The sequence below is a fragment of the Aulonocara sp. 'chitande type north' Nkhata Bay genome, linkage group LG3, assembly GCF_057382095.1.
Source record: "Aulonocara sp. 'chitande type north' Nkhata Bay isolate Kocher_YH1m ecotype deep benthic linkage group LG3, A_spYH_male_GT1.1, whole genome shotgun sequence".
NCBI lineage: Eukaryota > Metazoa > Chordata > Actinopteri > Cichliformes > Cichlidae > Aulonocara > Aulonocara sp. 'chitande type north' Nkhata Bay.
In genome coordinates, this window is record NC_141346.1 from 32383820 (window position 1) to 32403192 (window position 19373).

A 19373-nucleotide genomic window follows, 5' to 3' on the forward strand; every position below is an offset into this window, starting at 1 on the left:
CTGATCTCTCAACAGGCATTTTGACGGCAACCACAAGTTGATTAGGTGGCGCTTGGTCCTGCATGGCTGTGTTGATGGCTTCAGCCGAACTATCATATACTTACGTTGCTTATCCAATAACAGAGCCTCAAGTGTCTTATCATTATTTTTGGAAGGAATACAAAACTTTGGTTTGCCCTTAAGGGTCAGGTGTGATCATGGTATGGAAAATATGCAGGTTGCTCGTTTTATGTTACAGAGAATAGGAGTAGGCAGTGTTATTACAGGTGTTTCAGTACATAACCAAAGAATTGAAAGACTGTGGGCAGAACTCAACAGAGTTGTATCAAGACACTTTATAAATATCTTTAACTTTATGGAAGAACAGGGTATGTTGGATTCACTGAATGAGCTACATCTTTTTTGTCTGCATTATGTTTATTTGCCAAGGATTGAAAGAGCATTAACAGAATTTGTCAATCAGTGGAACAACCATGGTCTCTCTACACAAGGAGGACAGACCCCTCTTCAGCTGTGGCATACAGGTGTCACAAACAATGTGGGAATCCTGTCGTTTATAAATGACATTTTTCATGTTGATAACTATTATGGCGTTGATAAAGAAGGGCCATTACCAGAACTTCAAACAAACAATAATGTCAATATTCCAGATATTGACATCAACATAAATGAGACTGCAATGAACATAATTCAACAAGTGAATCCATTAGAAAATGATGGAAATCATGGAATAGATGTGTTTTCTTCACTTTTACACCTTCTGAATTAAATAAAATATTTTGCAAAAATTAAATTTATACAACAAACATTTCAGAAAACATATGTGATCGAAACTAACATATTGAAACCATTTTCTTTAAACTGATAAAATGACAGCTCTGTTGTCAAACAGAAACTGCAGAAGAATAAACAAACACAAAGACAACCAAATCAAAAACCGATGGACATACACATGAAATGAGTAAAGTGACACAAATTTTATATATTCAAACTCAACAATCTAAATTAACTTCTGACGTGCTGTTAAACAATTGGTATCTACCTGTATGAATCCTGAAGAACAATCACTTCTTGTCAAATTGATGTCTTAAAACATCAATTTGACTGAGGCAGGTAAATTTGGAAATATTAAAACCTTAACAAGTTAATACTCAATACTCACTTTGAATCAATAGAGAGACCAATACAAAAGAGAAACACGCAAACTCCTCCAGCATAATGTGTTCATACCCTGCCAAAGCCGTAAGTGTTACCTAATGCAAAATCAAACTTCTCCTTGAACAGCTGGTATGAAACATGCAGTGGCAGCCTAATGCAGTTAACACACGTGTTGGCAAGAGGGAAAATTGGTGTAGAAGAGAAGTCATCGTCTCCTCTATGAATGAACTCAATCGAGGGTGCTGGGGAAAAGCCAATAGGTGACACCGCAGTTGCTCCAGTTGCAAAGGCCAATATCTTCTGTAATTTGGAAGGTTCTTCTTCTTCTGCATAAAACAGAGAAGGAAAAAAGTGTTAAAAGGTTATTTCATTTGGCCAACATAAATTGTCAGTGAGTACTAATCTAAAGCAAGAATTTTAATGACTGTTATTGCAATGACTATAGAGCATGCTTTTCATCTTTCAATAGTCTCAAAGAACTATGTAAAAATGTTACTACAACCAAGAGGGTAATGTGGTGTTATTGTTATATGAGTATGTTATTTAAAATAAAGATTTCAGAAATGCTAACCTATAAATCGTTACATCTATTTATTGTGCATTAAAGTGACAATTACCTTCTGCATCTTGGAGATAGTCTCTCCAGAAGGTAACAACCATCTCCTCAGCAGCTCTTCTGTTGCTTCCTTCTGGAGATAGATGAATGTTAAAAAGATCATCCACCTGGTCAGCAGTCAGCATATGTGGCTCATAGCAGAACAGAGGGCGAAAACTGTCTGGATGCCTCCTCATTTTCTCGAGAACCCCAAGAGTTTTCAGACCTTCACAAAATCTGGATAAACAGCACAAAGAAATTTTATTCAATAATTCTGCAATTTCATGCTTCTAAGTTAATTGTATATTATCAATTTGGCACAATCAATTATACTAGGTTATTAACTGGCCATTTTGATTAATAGGTAAGATTTTTATCACCATTTTAATTAATCTGAAAAACACAGAATACCCAAATACCTTTGAAATGGACGTTGAACCCTGTGGATGACCTGAAACATGACAATGTCATGTACCAGCAGATCCCTGTCTCTTAGTGAACGCATAGGCCTCAGGCATCCTGCATTGGTCAAGTAATCAAGCAGAGGTTCTTTTGACTCATGTCCAACTCTCTCAGTCTGGAGGACTGGGAACTTAGAATTGAGGAAAGAGCTTCACAGCTTCTCTCTGTGAGGTTACAGCCACTCAGCCTAGAAACATACATTTTAGTAAACTCTCCAAAGTCTTCAAAGAAACGCTTTAAAGCAATCTCTTGCCAGGATCAAACTGGATGCTTACTGGGCTTTCTTACAGGCTTTGACCACTGGCAGCAGCTGCAGAAGAGCCTCTTCTGAAGCTAAGTATTTCCTCAAGTCAAAGTCATCCAGTTCTGTTTCTGATGACAGTATGATGAAGACCAGAGCTGACCACTGAGCAGGAGAAAGATCAACTTTAGACAGTTGTCCTGAACTCAGGTGATGCTGGACCTCCTTCACTATAGTGTCATTGTTCAGTTAAATCAAACAGTGGAGCAGATTGATGCTCTTCTCTGGAGAGAGAGTGCCATTCATCCTTTCTTTAATGTACTGTAATGGACTGTCTTCTTATTTATCTGTGAGCTGATTCCTGTTTGTGTCAGCAGGCCTTGTAGGAGATCGTGATTGGTCTGCAGTGAAAGACCAAGGAGGAAGCGAAGAAACAAGTCCAGATGTCCATTTGGACTTTTTAAGGCCTTGTCCACAGCCCTCTGGTAGAAATTGTATTAAAGATATGTCTGTGAAGGTTCTCAGTCATCCAGGTCATCGTAGTCTAAGGAGCTTCGAGAGAAAAGCGTCTGGATTTCTTTAAGTTGCTTGAAGACGTTTCACCTCTCATCCGAGAAGCTTCTTCAGTTCTAGGGTCCAATGGTGGAGAGTCCCAGATTTAAAGATTGTCTAAACAGTTGACTGCAAAGGACATTTCATGACCTCAATGTTAGCACAAGACAGCGGGGGATGAATGAAGCCAGTAGCTTATATCCAGCATTGGATAAAATAAGAAACTGAAAAAAACTCCAGTTCAGTTAACACTAGTGCCAGTTCTGATAATTGGATAATTGGATGAGAGGGTGGAATGCTAAGTGATTGGCTTAAACTTTCAGCACTGGAAGCAGCTTGTTAGTAAAATGACTCTTTAATACATTTGTCAGTAGCTTGCTTGCAGTTACACAATAGACCCAGTAATAGAATAATAGCTCAGATGTCAAATGAAACTTTTAGAAATTTTCTCACGCCTGCTATTCAGAAAATAAAAATAACAAGTTAGTTTAAAGTTGATAAGACTAGTGCTTCGGCAAGATAGATATTACTTAGACACATCCTCTTCTAAAAGTTACTGACCTGTCTACACAGTTTTTATGAATATCTTTTCACAGGTAGATCAAGGAGAACCACTCATGATAAAGGCAGAATCAGTCTGGGTCCAGTTTGAAATTACGAGTTATAGTACTTGTTGGGGACCTTCAATCTACACTTGTTTGTCCCAATACCAGAAATGGATCAGTGACACCATCACAGAGACACCACTAGGCTTTGTTACATTCTCCTCCTCAGGAACTGACAGTGACTCAAACTTTATCTGCCCAACATCACCACCTACAACCAGAGGTGGAGGCAGACATTTGATACACCCGGGGCTTAGCCCTAAAGGGTAGTATGCATGTGGGATTGGGAGGGGTAGAAATGAATGAAAGATTATTAGGCTCTGTTTTGAGTTTTGTTTAAAAAAGAATGACTTCATATAGGAAAAAAATATATATCACATCTGCAGGACACCTTAAAGTAGTTTTTTAATTAAGCAGCAAGGCAGAACAAAGTCGGGGCTGTATCAAGACACGCGGACTAAACCCCAATTCAACCAGACCCAGAATTGATCCGGAATTAAAACAGGACTACAACAGTTCAAAATCAGGACTACTTAGGATTTAACCAAGACAGAACCAGAATCAGAACTAGATGATAGTAGCACTAAAAATCATCATAGACCTGCACTACACTTATTTTTTTAATTCTACCAAAGTCCACTATTTAGATTCATCCATCCATTCGCTTCCGCTTATCCTTTTCAGGGTCGCGGGGGGCGCTGGAGCCTATCCCAGCTGTCATAGGGCGAGAGGCAGGGTACACCCTGGACAGGTCGCCAGTCTGTCGCAGGGCTAACACACAGACAGACAACCATTCACACTCACACTCACATTCACTCGCACATTCACACCTAGTGGCAATTTGGATTATCCAATTAACCTATCCCCACAAGTTGCATGTCTTTGGACGGTGGGAGGAAGCCGGAGTACCCGGAGAGAACCCACGCAAACACGGGGAGAACATGCAAACGCCACACAGAAAGACCCCGGCCTGATGGTGGAATTGAACTCAGGACCTTCTTGCTGTGCGGCAACAGTGCTAACCACCGTGCCACCCCTATTTAGATTCAGAAAAGTTTATATAATTATTTAGCCTGCATAACTTAATAAATACAGAATTTGAAAAATAACAAACCTAAAAAGAAACACTAGGTACGAGATACATGAGTACCTATGATATGGTGATACTTTTGGTAAACAACCATTTGACTAACACGTGTGTCTCACCTGCTCTTGTTCCATCTCTGTTCTGTCCTCATTCTCCATCTCCCACTCTGTTCCTCTCTCTCCCTCTCTGCAGAGGTTATAGTTATAACTATGAAAAAATTACACTCCAAAAGACCCCGGACTTCTGAAAAAACAACCCGGGCTTAAGCCCAGTAAGCCACCCCCCCGCTCCGCCACTGCCTACAACCATCTCTCCCCTTAAATTTACCACTGTCCCTACCATTATTACTCCCACTGTTCCTACCCTTTTTAACACTACTGTCCCTACTAGTTTCCCTGTTATTCCAACCACACATAGCAATGGTGAAAATCTGATCTACTTCACCTCTCTCTCTGTTCTTGTTGTGTTGCTCCATGTGTTTATGGGAAGTGGAATGTAACACTTCCCCTGCCAGTGGCGGACTCCCTCAAGTGTCGGTGCGTTGGTGGTTCTTTGTGTCTGGGGGTGGGCGTCCGGGTACACACCGGCTCACTCCTTGGCGGCCCCTTATCGGGGCCTGGAGCCTGGGGCTCGCTCGGGCCACTTCGGAGGTGGGGTGCCCCCGGCCTCTCGGCCTGGGGCTCGGTCACTCAGGCACAGCTGGCTGCCGGCGGAGCTCACGGGCGCGTCACTGCAACTCCCCCTGGCTTCTGCTCCGCGGCTGCTGAGTGAGCCCTCATCTGGGACTCTCCTCAGCTCTTACTGGGACAGTGGCGCGGCTGCCCCTCTGTGGGTCTTCCTTGGTCTCTTGTGTTCTGGGGGCCTCTGGATGTCTGGAGTTTTGATCTCCTCCATACCTGCTTCATACCCTGGAGGACGGGGCTGTGGCTCCCCACACTCCCTAGCAGATCGTTACATGGAGAAACCTTTGGAATACAAGCATGCTGATCCACACAGGTGTGCACACAGGTGTACACACGGGTATTCACAGACGCGGACTACAGCTTTCTTGGCTGCTGCCTCAAAGCACATTGTGCGCTGTCTATCTTGCGTGCTGCACAATATCATTTATTATTTAGTATCTACTGATATCTACTGCTAGCTAGTTTATTGTGATGGTGCCGTGTTTTTTTATTATGTTGCTCTTTGTTGTTTGCTTTCTCTTCTGTTTTTTTTTCTCCATACAGGTGACCCAGGTGTTTTTTTTTTTTTCTTTGTTTGTTTTTTTTTCTTTCTTCCCCCCCCCCTTCTCACCGTCTCTTCTCCCCTTTGGTTTTCTTTCTCTCCCTCTCTTTCTTTCATTCTTTCTCCCTGTCCTATCCCCCAGTTATGTCTGTCCCGTTTGTAGCAACTGAAAATAAAATAAATTCATAATTATAATAAAGGTCAATCAAATGGACCAATATGGCAAGGCCATGATGATCCACTTGGTAAAATAAATCCGCTTGGCATCTTTCTTGGCCTTAAGACAACAATTCTGATGGCTAAAGATCCAAACGGGACACAAAAAAAAAAAAAAAAAAAAAAGAGTGAATTCAGTTTTTCTTTACAGAACTACTTTCAAGTAGAGAAGGACATTCTACATTTCAAATCATTAACAATTACTTACCAGAGACAAAAACAACAGTGCCCCTGTAGTGTGGCCACCCTCCTCGCTGTTTCTTCCCATGGCGCCATTCAATAACTGCCGAGTAAGTGGAAATGGGATTCCCATGCTGGTCCATCTTGGAGTCATCATACCCCCATATGTTAACAGTTTTTACTTCACTAAGCTTTCCATAGTCCTCCCCTTCACTCCACAGCACCACTGCAAACTTCCTCTCCTCGTGTTCTGTAGTAAATGAAGGGGGAGGAAAAAAAGTTGCTATTTCCTAGCTAGAATGCTACGGGCTATATGCTAATAAAGGCTTTTTCTTATCAAAAAATATTCTATTTGACATGGTTTCTATAGGCATACTTTTACCGTTTGAACCATTTTAATGCCGCCAAGTGCTATGTCGCATGCATAATTCTCTGAAAAGAGCATTTCCACGTTGGTCACTTGTTTCTATGTGACCCGTAAAACATCAAACCACTTTTAGCAAGCTATTAGCTTAAGCTAAGTCATTCAAATTCGAAAACATTTAGGCGACTTACCTCTGATATTAGTTTTATTCGTCTCCGTAGTCTCCATCTTTGCAAGACACACTTTATTAGACCGATTTCCCGCTTGTTGTTAAATTACGTAAGGAAGCCGTTACCTGATGAGGACCGTGTGAGGTCTCGCGGTGAAAGCTGGCCACCTGTACGCTGCAGCATGGCCCGCCCTACTTTGCCTTTGATTGGTGTATCCTCATATTTGACCGTACACTTAACCAATCATGGCACTCACAGCTGAAAACAAATTTTTGAGTTCATGCTCTACGTCAGTATTTTCTCTATTTGGCGGTAGAATATGTTTTTCACAGATTATAGACTATACTGACATTCTAACTGAGTTTTGTAACTTAAGAGACAGTGATGCCGAAAAGAAAACATTATAGATCTGACACAAGTGAAATAGACTGGATGCGGAAAAACGTTCCTTCACGTACTTTGACCAGATGGAAAAAACGGTATGTGCACCTTTGCCAATAAGTTAATACAGTTGTCAGTTTCTGTCATTGTTATGAAAGCTACAAGAATTTATTTACTTTTTTATAAAAATCGACAGAGCTTTGACTGACATCGGACAGCACAACACACAACAACAAGTAAGTGAATGTATATCGTTAATGTCTTATCAGCTACCATAGTAGCACTTGATACAAAGTGTTTGGGTTTTAATACTTTGGTTAAGTGGAACATTTCAGTTCTAATTTGACACCCATAACTTGGCTTATATTTTTGTCTTGTGTGTACTAAGTAGGTTAACAAACGAATAATTCCATACACTTACATAGATATTTATTTTCAATGATAAGTTATGCAACATAATTTATTGTGTTTGCCAAATGACTGATAAATTCTGTTTAGGTTAGTTATGATAAGAAAATGCAAAGTATTTGAGAATCTAGACTATATTCATAATGTTTCTGCATTGAAAGTAATCTGAAGTGCTACTTAAGTAATTGTGAGATGATAAATATAATAAAAAAAATGTAGTTTTTTACTTAGAAGACAACCTCTTTCATTGTGTTTATTTAAAGGTCAATAAAAACATTAAGAATAATAACAATCACAATAATAACAACATGGAAATTTCATCCCGACTGTTTTCAGCGGAGCTGTGAAAAATGTATCTTAAACAAGTTGTTCATTTGTATCATTTCAAGGACAATGGTGAAGATGACAGCCAGAGAGAAGGAACTTTCACAGTTCCAATGGTAAATAAAAATACATTATTATAGTCTCTCTCTCCCTCTCTTTCTCTCTCTCTTTCTCTCTCCTTTTAAAAGCAACATACAGAAAAAAGGCCACAATAAAGCATTACTTTCATTCTTATGTCTCTTCTACGCTACTCCATCACATTGTAAAAGTGAAAAGTACAGCTCACCATTAAGCTGTTTAAATATGTCAGTGACAGACTCACTACTTGTTCTGGAATATATCATTCGGATATTTAATTCATATATATATATTCAATACTTGGGTTGTATTCCTCACAGGAAAGTGAAGATGCTGCCCAAAGAGATGAGCAGATACCAGAACCACAAACGGTGTCACTGGTAAGAAACAAATGCAAGATGTGTTCCCTTTCTATGGCTCTCTTTTCTTTAAAGAGTAGTTAATTTGAATACTTCTCAGGGAAACAATGAAGATGCCACCCAAAGACAGGAGGAAAGAATAGAAATGGTCACAATGGTGCAGGTAAGACTTGCGGTTAATTGCATTTTTAACTATGACAAACGTCGCTATGACTGCTGTTTATGTTGTAAATGCAGTTTTGCAAAAAAAAAAAACAAGGCTACATATGAAAACAAGTGAAACCTGCTCAAATATAACACAATTCTTTTTCAACCATTCAGGAGAACGTCCCTGAAGCAGGAGTTGATGTGAACTGCTCCAGTGGACTAACAGAAAATCAAAGCATCATGTCAATCCTCTCCTTTGCTTTGAGACACAACACTACAGGTGTATTAATGGAGGACTTGCTGAAACTGCTCAAGTTACATTCTGCTGGGACTACTGTAGTTCCATCAAGCAGGTATTTTCTGGAGAAACCCTTCGCTGATATTACAAACCAGTTTAAACAACATCATTACTGTAGAGTTTGTACTAAGTACATTGGGTCTTCACAATCTTTGGAGGAAACACTTAATTGTGTGTCATGTTCTTCATTCACAACAGTGAAAGCCAGTTTAGAGGAAGGTAACTTTTTTATTAGTATACTATTAAAAGATCAGCTAAAAGACATTCTTGAGAACTACAATGTGCATGATCTATGTTTCAGAGGTGATCCCAGTGGTAGCCATGTAATAAAGGACATCTGTGATGGCAGCTTGTATCAGACCTTAAAGTCTACCAGTAAAGATGATTTTCTGTCCCTCACTTTTAATTGTGATGGTGTACCAGTTTTTCAGTCTTCCAAATTTAGTATTTGGCCAATATTGTGTTGCATTAATGAGATACCACCGGAGAGTAGAGACAAACATGTACTTCTATGTGCTTTATGGTTTGGATCCAAAAAGCCAGACATGTCCTGCTTCTTTAAACCATTTGTCGAGGAGTGTGCAAATCTTTCTCAAGTTGGTTTTGAGTGGCAAGATCCTAACAATCAGGCACGGAGACACATGAAAGTACAGACATTGTGCTGTGTGTGTGATGCTGTAGCAAGACCATTGTTACAGAATTTCAAGCAATTTAATGGTGAATATGGCTGTGGAGTTTGCCTTCATCCTGGGATGCAAACAAGGAAAGGGAATGGAAAAACAAGGGTTTACGCATGTCCTGATGAAAAGCCAAGTGACAGAAATCATAAAACCACAGTAGAAATAGGACAAATAGCTGAAAGACAAGGGAAGACTATTTTGGGGATAAAGGGCTCATCTCCTCTTGCAGATTTGCCATTGTTTGATCTTATCAATGGAATGGTCCCTGACTACATGCACTGTGTACTGCTTGGTGTGTGCAGATACATGGCATCTTTATGGATGGATTCTAAAAACACTTCTGAGCCATGGTACATTGGTGTACAAACAGCAAGCATAGACAAACACCTCTTGGCTATTAAACCTCCAGGTATCGTCGCTCGAGTTCCAAGATCTTTAATTGAACGCAAATTCTGGAAAGCTCATGAGTGGCAGCATTGGCTTTTGTACTGTAGCTTGCCAGTTCTGAAAGGCATACTTCCACAGAAGTATCACTGTCATTGGGCATTACTGGTAGAAGGGATAAGCATTCTCTTGGGGTCCGAATTAAATACTGAACTGATAAGCCACGCACACAACGCATTAGTGTACTTTGTTGGAGGTGTACAATCTCTGTATGGAAAACAGCACATGACATTCAATGTTCATTCATTGTTGCATTTGAGTAAAAGTGTTGTGCAATGGGGTCCTTTATGGGCTCACTCAGCCTTTATGTTTGAAAGTTTCAATGGGTACCTCTTGAAACAAATAAAAAGTAGTCAAGCTGTACCACAACAAATATGCAAACGAGTGGCAGTCTCCCGTGCCTTTCCTCGTTTAGCTAAGCAGTTCTTAACAAATGCAGCTGCAGAAGTTAAACAGTTCTGCAATGAAATGGGACAAGGAACCCAGCATGTCAAGAAGCATGAAAAGTTTACTCAGGTGACTGCCCTTGGTTCACCAAATGTAAGACAAATATCTCTGAGAGATCAAGCTGCTCTCCACCCAGTTAGAGAGGTTCCCACAAACTCTGTGGTGAGTTACTACAAGAGAATTTCTATGAATGGAGACATTGTTCACGGTTACACGTACAGCAAAACAAAACAAAGAAACAATTATGTGGTGCTTTTAAAAAATGGAAGTATTTTTGCTGTCTCACACTTTGTTGAAATGGATAGTCATTGTTTATATGCTATAGGAAAATATGGTAATTGCACAGTGCAAAAGTTAGCCAGAGGTTCTCTTATAAGAACTCAGCTGAGCTATATGTCAACTGTTCACTTTCCCACAGGCTTTTACAAAGCCATAAATGCTACTCAGATAGTTAGGCCACGTATGTACATACAGTGTCCAGACTCTACCTCAATTGTATGTCAGCTACTGAATACGTACTATTGTAAATAATTTAATCTTAAATCTTATTGTAAATGATTCAATCCAAATGTGAAGGTGGAGCTACTGATTATGGGGTTGATTATGGGAGAGATTCAAAGGCTTTCAATTGTGTCAAATGTCATTCTAATTAAGAGTGAAATGTGCAGCTAACAAGGTCTAAAGCCATAGCAGTTCATAAAGGTGGCGCATTCACGCTGTCATTTCTGAACATATTTCTTATTGAAATATGGGTTTCTGACTTGGGGGAAAAAAATAATTCTGTCAAAACATTTTGCAATGCATGTTCACAACATTTATGTATTTCAATGTAATTCCATTAAGCTAGTGGTGTGGTGTTTAAATGGTCCTTAAAGCACTGTCATAATGAATCTGGGTCATGTAAAAAGACAGAAATATATTATATATAAAATGTATTTTATCTACATCTTTGTGTAATCTGCTGATTCTGTGCAAAATTAAAAATATTTCTACAATATGAATATTGTCTAATATCTTTTCCATCTATATAGAATACATTTGAGATGTATTTTGAATATTTACTGTGTTGATTTAATCATTTGTCAAACTTATTGTAAAAGTTTGTTCTTTAAATGTCAATGCAATAACGGGAAAAAACATTATTTGAAAGTCAGGAATAGGATGCCTAGTTTTGCAAAAATGCTAAACAAAGAAATAAATAAACTTTACACAAATGAATGAAAAGCATTTTTATCAATCCCAGAGGGAAATTCTAATGTAGGGTTTTATTTAATCACATGTTCAAAGCAAACTTCTCGTAAATTTGTGGCTTTCCCCCACATCTTTTTGTCATTCAATGTTAATTGTTAGTTGTTTCCTGTTTGTGATAACACAAGTAAATCTTTTGTTCTCTATGAAAAACTTACAATAGTTTAGTTTCACTCATGATTGTCTAACTCATATAAGTATGATATTACATTTTTCTTCTTAGGATAATATATGTCGGGTTAATGTCATATATTTTTTTAAGAAGTATCCAAAACATGCAAGTTTCATTTATATAATTTTTTAAGGGATCTTATATGTATTTTCACTCTTGTATATTTTTCATACAAGTTTCACACAAGACAGATAAAAACCTTACAAGATTTATATATATCTTTTCCATATGGGGAAGCTAGCAGAAGTTAGCTCACTAGTTTCGCTAGTTACCTAAGCATGATATAGCATGTTCTGACTGAGAGATTTCTGAAAAAATTCAAACGTACAGCTCTGTTATCACTTCCAACATAAATGAAGACAGGAAACTAAACAGCAGTGACGTTTGTAGGGTTACTGAAGTTGGGCTAGCTGGTATATAATGATGTGCTACCTGATCGCTAGCGACACAGCTATGTTAGCATAATATAAACAGTGAAGCTGGAGGACGAACACTAACACATTTCCACTAATAAAAGTTAACGTGAAGGTTCCTCGTGGTTAGAGACAAATGCAATCGCACGGCAGGATGCTGTAAACGGACCAAACTTCAGTCAGGAGAACAACTGAGATAATCCATCCACAATACGAGGTTAGTCATTAATATACTGCAACAACATGGGAATAGAGCAGAATTCATTCATTAATGAATCAATGGTACAGAAGTGGAGGAAGCAAGAAGAATGAGTTTAATAAAGTTTGATTTATCTGACTGCTTTGTTTCGCTTAATGTGCCTTATAATCCCGTGCACCTTATGGTCCGAAAAATACGTACTGCACACTGCAGTTTAATGTTGCAAAGCACCTCTTTTTAACTTCAGTGGATATTATACATGGTTATGCTCAGGATATGTCAGCCCATTTCTACTGGAAATGCCTTTTGGTTAAACTAAAGGAATTTGCATTTGCACTGTTACATTTTTATAAAGCTTTAATGTACATAAAAACCAGCTTCTTCTTTAAGTGAAAATAAATGGAAGGTTGTCTTTTTGCGCTAGTAATGTTGTGGAGTTGTATTTTGTCTCGCATCAATTATATCATCAGTTATATCGTTATCGCAAATTTTCAAATATATATCGTGATAAATATTTTTGGCCATATCTCCCTGCTCTACTTACTAGGGTATATTAGACTTAACAGTTAATATATACAGTAATGGACTTCTATATATTTTACACAAGATTAAAACTTTGGGTGTAAGATTCAGATAATTATTTATTAAAAGCTAGACATTTTAAATGAGAATAAGAAAGAAAAGTATGTCTTTGTGTCCCCTTTTCCCTGTTAATGCCCTATCGGCCCCCCTGGCTAAACTTTGCTAGATCCGCCCCTGCACAGTTACCAGCCGTCAGCTACGTAGAAAAAGATCCTGGTGTAGAAAGTAATATTAAATAAATTCTAACAACAGCTCATCAAGATTAAACGTGCTGCTGTTGTTCAGCCGCTGGTTTCCTCTTTTTGGTGCAAAGTGGGCGAAAAACAAACAAGAGAGACGGACTCACGACAGAAAAGCTGATCAGCTGATCATTAATCAGTTTCATGATTGAAGTAGCAGCAGGAGAGGGAGGGAGAGAGGCAGTCGCTCCATATATTGGTTGTTAAGCTTAACGTGGGAATGCTTTACAAACATTCAGAGATGAACTTACACACTTGCTTTACTTCTCTCTGGGATAACTTCCTCAGAGATGAAATGCTGGTTTGGTAGCGAGGCTACAAATACACACAGCCGCTCTATCACGTGACCACACTGCTCCCACGTGCTACGGTTATGAGTCGAGTTACACCATGTCGCAAGTTTTGTGAGGTGCTTTTTTGATATTTAATGGATCGGATTAAATTTTTTTATTTCTCTCCGATATCCGATCCAGTAATTTACATCAGTATCGGACCGATACTGATACGTAATATCAGATCGGTCCATCTCTAATCATGACCCGCAGCTTTTATGGCTGTGGTTTCAGGAAACATCAGCTGATACTAGAAATTAATATTAAATAAATTCTAACACCAGCTGACCAAGCTTAATCATGCTGCTGTTGTTTAACGCGACCTCTGCTGGTTTCTTCTTTCTGGTGCAATGTGGGCGATAAACAAACAAGAGAGACCGGACTTGCGACAGATAAGCCGATCAGCTGATCATTGATCAGTTTCATGATTGAAGTAGCAACAGGAGAGGGAGGGAGAGAATGAGAGAAGAAGAGGCAGCTGTTTAGCAAAGACGCAGAATAACTCCAGCTTTGTGTCTTTTTCATTGTAGCTGAAGTACGGGACAAACTGTTCCTTTTCACCTCAATACGAAACGCGTAATATTTTCTCTGAATACGAGGCGATTCCGTTTTTTACAGGATGGTTGGCAACTCTACTAACTAACCTTATGAACAAAATAAAGTTCAACATCAGTAACAGCACCCACCCAGGTGTATAGAAACCCCGTCATGCTAGCTAGCACGCAGTACGAAAAAGTCAGCATAACAAAAATAAACTCCACCTAAACTTGGTTCATATCTGACCCAGATAGACTGCAGGTCATAACTTCTTACCTGAAGTTCAGTTCACCTGACACTCGGTCCGGCGGCCGCCTCAGGTCTCTCCTCCTGCCTCCACTTTCCATCATCCACCTGCTGGCCTCCACCACTTGCTAATCTTACTGAATCTGTGGAAGCTCCACGATAGCCAGAAGTAACGAATAATGACCCTATCTAAATCCCAGTAACGATTAACGCGTTCCTGATTTTGGCATAACAACTACACTGGTGTTTAGACTGTGGGAGGAAGCTGGAGAACCTGGAGCACCCACACAAACTCCACAGAAAGACCACTGCCAGTGAGTGGTTTTTAACTCGAGACCTTCTTGCTGTGAGGCAGTAGTGCCAACTCAAAATATGAAGTTAGTGTTTTATAGTGGAAACGTTGTTCTTCCTGTTAAACTTAATCATGTGTGTGTGTGTGTGTGTGTGTGTGAGACCTCTGCAAAAAATGTAAGACTGAATCCAAAAATCTTGATTGAATTGACAGTAAAAAGTAAAACATTAAAAATAAAATCTTCAAACTGTGAAGAAGATAACTCTCTTGGGTGTGACAAATGCTATTTTAAAACTGATATACGATGTTATTCTTGTTAACTTGCTCATTATATTATTGTGAAAGCTATAGGCCTACAGTGAATCTTAAAAACAACAGTCATTTAGACATTAGGTAATTTTATGTGATCTATTATGGCACAATGTTTCATTGCAATGCTTTGTTGTAGTGCAGCAGCAGGTCCAGAAGCTCTTTTTTCATTGTTGATACCAGTCAGAGGTAGCTAGAAGGACTTCTTGACATTTCTTGTTAACCTTCATTTTTCCTAGTAGAAAAATGTATCTGTGTTTTTTGTGTGAATGTTCCAAACAAACTGTGGTGAAACTGAAAACAAACAGTAGGAGGAATGTTGCAATTGTTGTTAGACCTGTTTTTTTAACCTGATACTGACCTGATATCTCCAGGAAAAGTAATGTTTCAGAGAAGCTCAATAGAAAGTGAAAATTATTTTTTTACAGAATAAATGTTTTACATTTCAAACTCTGGACACTTTTAAACAGTTCATTTTTCCTCTGGATTTTCTCATCTCTTCATTCAAAACACACTGTTTATACGATAGCATGTTCATCAAGTTCAAATTCAAATTGACATTTTATTCGTCACATACACAGTCATATAAGTACAGCATACAGTGAAATGCTTGTGTCCAGGGAGGGGGGGCTGCAGACTGAGAACAATTTTTTTTCAATGTAATGAGTTTCATAAATACACCCTTTTTGCACACGCGCTTTTCTACTCAATAATGCTGCTGTCAATATACTTGATATTTATTTATTATCACCTCTGTCAATCCTTGATATTTATTATTGAGTGATTTGTACACATTGTGCTATTTCTTAAATCTGTAACATATTGTATTGTTAAATAGTCTAGTTTGTTTATGTTATTTTACTGTAACAGAAACAGACTGTAACCCACATAATTTCCTCAGGGATTAATAAAGTATGCTGATTCTGAATGATTCTGAAAGCCTTTCAAGCACAAAATGTATCAGGACTTTGAATGCTAAAGAGGGGCTGAGAAGGTGACTAGCCACTATATTTCCATCTAAAAACTTAAGTCCAAGGGATCAACCAGGGTGGGAACTACACATAACAGGCAACTTAGCAAGGAATCCATTTAACTGTATACAGCGTGTACTTTGTTACCAGCAGAAAGCACCCTCAGAAAGGTCGCGGAAAATGCTCAACTGCCATCACTTTAGGCTGTAACAGAGCGACACACCCTTGCCCAACCACTCAACCCAGGTAAGTCACAGTTGCCCTGTCAAACGATAAACAGTGCCCTAACTCTCTGCAAATAGCCTGTGTCTCCCCTACATCGATATCATGCCCCGCCCAGTCTGTACGAGAAGGCACATAACCAAACAAACCTGAATACTCGAGATAAGGTCTTCAAGTTCAGCCACCTGAGCATTAGTCAAATGGCCCAGACGACACCCCAAGTTCTTAAGAGTCTCTTTGTTAAGTTCTAGCAACATAATGACATTAAAGAAATACATTTTGAGTACCTTCTAAACATTTTGAGAAAATCATGAACTCTGTGCCATTTTTGTTCAAATTAGTAGTTATATAATATTTAAAAGAAAACATTTTCAAATTATTCTTGTAACATATGTACTAGTCACCAAATCTATTGCATTTTAAACAAATCATTGGATCTTAAGATTTTTTGACGTATTTCTTAATTTTTTGTAGAATACTTGAGTTTAACACTCGCGCATACATATATACATCACATCAGTAAGATGTGTTCTGTGTTTGTTCTACATGAAGTTCATGTCAGAAAAGCATGATTCACAAAGATAAGCTAAACCAAAAAGCCAGGCAACTTTCATTGCTGCTGGGCATACACCTTTGTACAGACTGGAAGTCTGAAGTCCTAACTTAAAGACCATCAGCATGCAACAATCTCTTCCTGTCCAGCATGCAAGTTAAACATTGCACTTAGCTGCTCAGCAATTCATGTTATGTCCACTTGGATGAAAGGATCTCAAATGAATTACACAAGTGGTTTGAGTTGATCAAAGTCACAAAACCTGTTCTAAAACCCCTGCCCGGGTCTGTTTATGACCTGAGACTCATAAACAGACGTTATTTATAATCTTCATGCAGGAGTCATCACATGAGTAGAACTAGTCACCTTTTGCATTTATTGCCTGCTGGTGAATTATGCAATGGTAATGTAGAAATTTAGGGAAGTCTGTGTCACTTTTGTACTTCATAATGAAGCCTGTAGTTCAGCCTATATATGTAAAATTTAAAATTAAGATTCATTGTTATCGATTTCAAATCTACATTAATGCAAATATTATGGGTTAAAAAAAGAAAGAACAGCCATTTTTGAACTTCACAGCGCAGTTTGACTAACAATGTAAGAGGAAGGTTATTCGAAAATGCATAGTCTAATGTTTTAAGTAAGTCAGTAGTGATGCTGTTAAAGTGGGCAAATGGCAACATGGAACAAGTTTCCCAACACTGTTCATATTCAGAACCATCCGTTCTAAGTAGTGTCCGAATTGTACTTAGTAGCAGACATGAAAGTGAAAGTAATGACACAAATGTTACTAGACCTGTTTGGTGTTTTTCTTTTTTGATTCTTGTCAATGTTTCCCCCAAAACAAAATTGTTTCAGGCAAGTACAACAGAAAGTAAAGAATATTGTTTTAAAATGCAAACCCTTGCAAACACAGAGAAGTTGAGATGTGTGAATTTAAAGTGATTAACAGAATGTGGCTGTGATAAGAATCAGGTGAGGTTGATTGCAGCACAATATTGTATGTATTACTCATATCTTTAGCAGTGATTCTGATTGATTGTTGCAATCATGAGAAGGATGTGCTTTTATCCCCTTCAAATACAAAAAAGCACCCAAACATTTGCAGAGGATAAGGGTAATTTAAAAAATAATTTATTCACCCCTTGCTCAAGCAAAACTTCATCACCAGTTGCCTGACTTTTTTTTTTTGGAAAGCTAATGCGACAGTGAAAGGGTGGAGCACTGGGTGGAGCTGAGAATAATCTTCAGGTACTTAAATGTAATTATACCATGACAGAGGTGCAGTTAACAATGGCTCTCCATCAGTTTTTGTGCTGTATTGCTGTGATGACTATTCTCTTATGGAGAGGTGAGAAACAAAGTTTTATTTTTCTTTAAACACTTTTGTTATTTTTCCAAGGTTGAAGAAGTATTTGATGAAGTGGAGGTATAATAAAATACTGGGAAAACTACTGGAAATTAATGGATTAATGGCTGGTATCGTGTATTGTTATATATATTATAATGTTGTTATATATTTTTGATATTTTACACATTCCTGATAGTAATAATACTTTTTTTTGGAATGTTCACTGTCATTATGCAAATGTACTGTTTATACGGTTGGGGAAACCTGCAGTCAGCTGAGACTGAAGAAGTCACTTGGATGAGTGACGAAACATTTCTCCCACTGAAAACGCTACGTCCAGATGAACAGAATCAACTTTTGGAGATTACTTACCCCACAGGTGTGAAACTCCAGGCCTGGAGTTAGATGTGTCCTTGATCCAACACAGCTGATTTAAATGTCTTGTTAGTTTATGGTTACACAAATAAAAGTTATTTGGTTAGAGTTGGACATTAAACTCTACTTGATTAAATTTACAAAAATATAATGTTTGTCATAGTGACACCTCCCTGATTTTTCTACAACAAAAAATACAACAAAATAAAGACAAATAAAACAAAATGCATGTCCTACTGAAATGCATTACTTTGTGCTTAATAACAAATACAAAAAAACATGACAATTTCACTAACTTGCATGAGAACATGGGAAAACATACAAATGTTTGATCACATGTAATTTCTGTTTTGGCATCACTTCAGTGGCTTCCAGTGCAGTTAAAAATAGAAACTTGAATGCTGACAAATATGTGAAGGGTATCAAATAATTGAGTGCTCACAGTTGTTCTCACAACTAATGAATAAATAACCTAAAGGAGATTGCATTGAAATGTTGATTATACCTTTATGTGAAGAGATACTCAACTATTTAATTAGACATTAAAGCACAAGTAGAGGATAAAACACTTTCATTTCCATTTCGCTATATAAAACCTAGAAAGACATGGTCAGTAATTTTCTGCTAACAAACACATACACACCCCTGTAGGGACTCCGTTTGTAGCTTCACTTTGGCTCCACCTAAAGGCACATTAAAACATAGTTTAAAAGGGAAACCCCACCAGTGAATTAATGAAATTGTTGTTTCTTCTGTTCATGTAAAAGAGAAAGTAAACTTAAAATTCTCACAACAAATTATTACTGCAGGTTCAGACTTGAAGTCAACCATCATGCCAACATTACAAAACGCAGCAACTGCAGCAGTAAAATGCAGATAAAGTATCCTAAAGGAAAGTTTCTTCATCTTCCA

General features: G+C 38.2%; 2 protein-coding genes across 2 annotated transcripts; one reads left to right on the forward strand and one right to left on the reverse strand.

The window, feature by feature from the left end:
- Positions 1 to 352: 352 nt before the first annotated feature.
- LOC147335222 (G2/M phase-specific E3 ubiquitin-protein ligase-like) lies at positions 353 to 3866 on the reverse strand. The gene is made up of 3 exons (XM_086287464.1): positions 2173 to 3866; positions 1776 to 1990; positions 353 to 1484 (listed from the first exon to the last, which is right to left on the reverse strand). Exons 1-3 carry the CDS (start codon positions 2256 to 2258, stop codon positions 1225 to 1227), a joined length of 561 nt encoding a protein of 186 aa, XP_086143590.1. The 5' UTR covers positions 2259 to 3866; the 3' UTR covers positions 353 to 1224.
- A 3372-nt stretch (positions 3867 to 7238) lies between these two features.
- Positions 7239 to 11024, forward strand: LOC147335223 (uncharacterized). Its single transcript, XM_086287465.1, has 6 exons — positions 7239 to 7333; positions 7420 to 7471; positions 8033 to 8083; positions 8366 to 8425; positions 8505 to 8567; positions 8726 to 11024. The coding sequence occupies exons 1-6, from the start codon at positions 7239 to 7241 to the stop codon at positions 10949 to 10951; spliced, it is 2547 nt and encodes an 848-aa protein (XP_086143591.1). The 3' UTR covers positions 10952 to 11024.
- The last annotated feature ends 8349 nt before the right edge of the window (positions 11025 to 19373 follow it).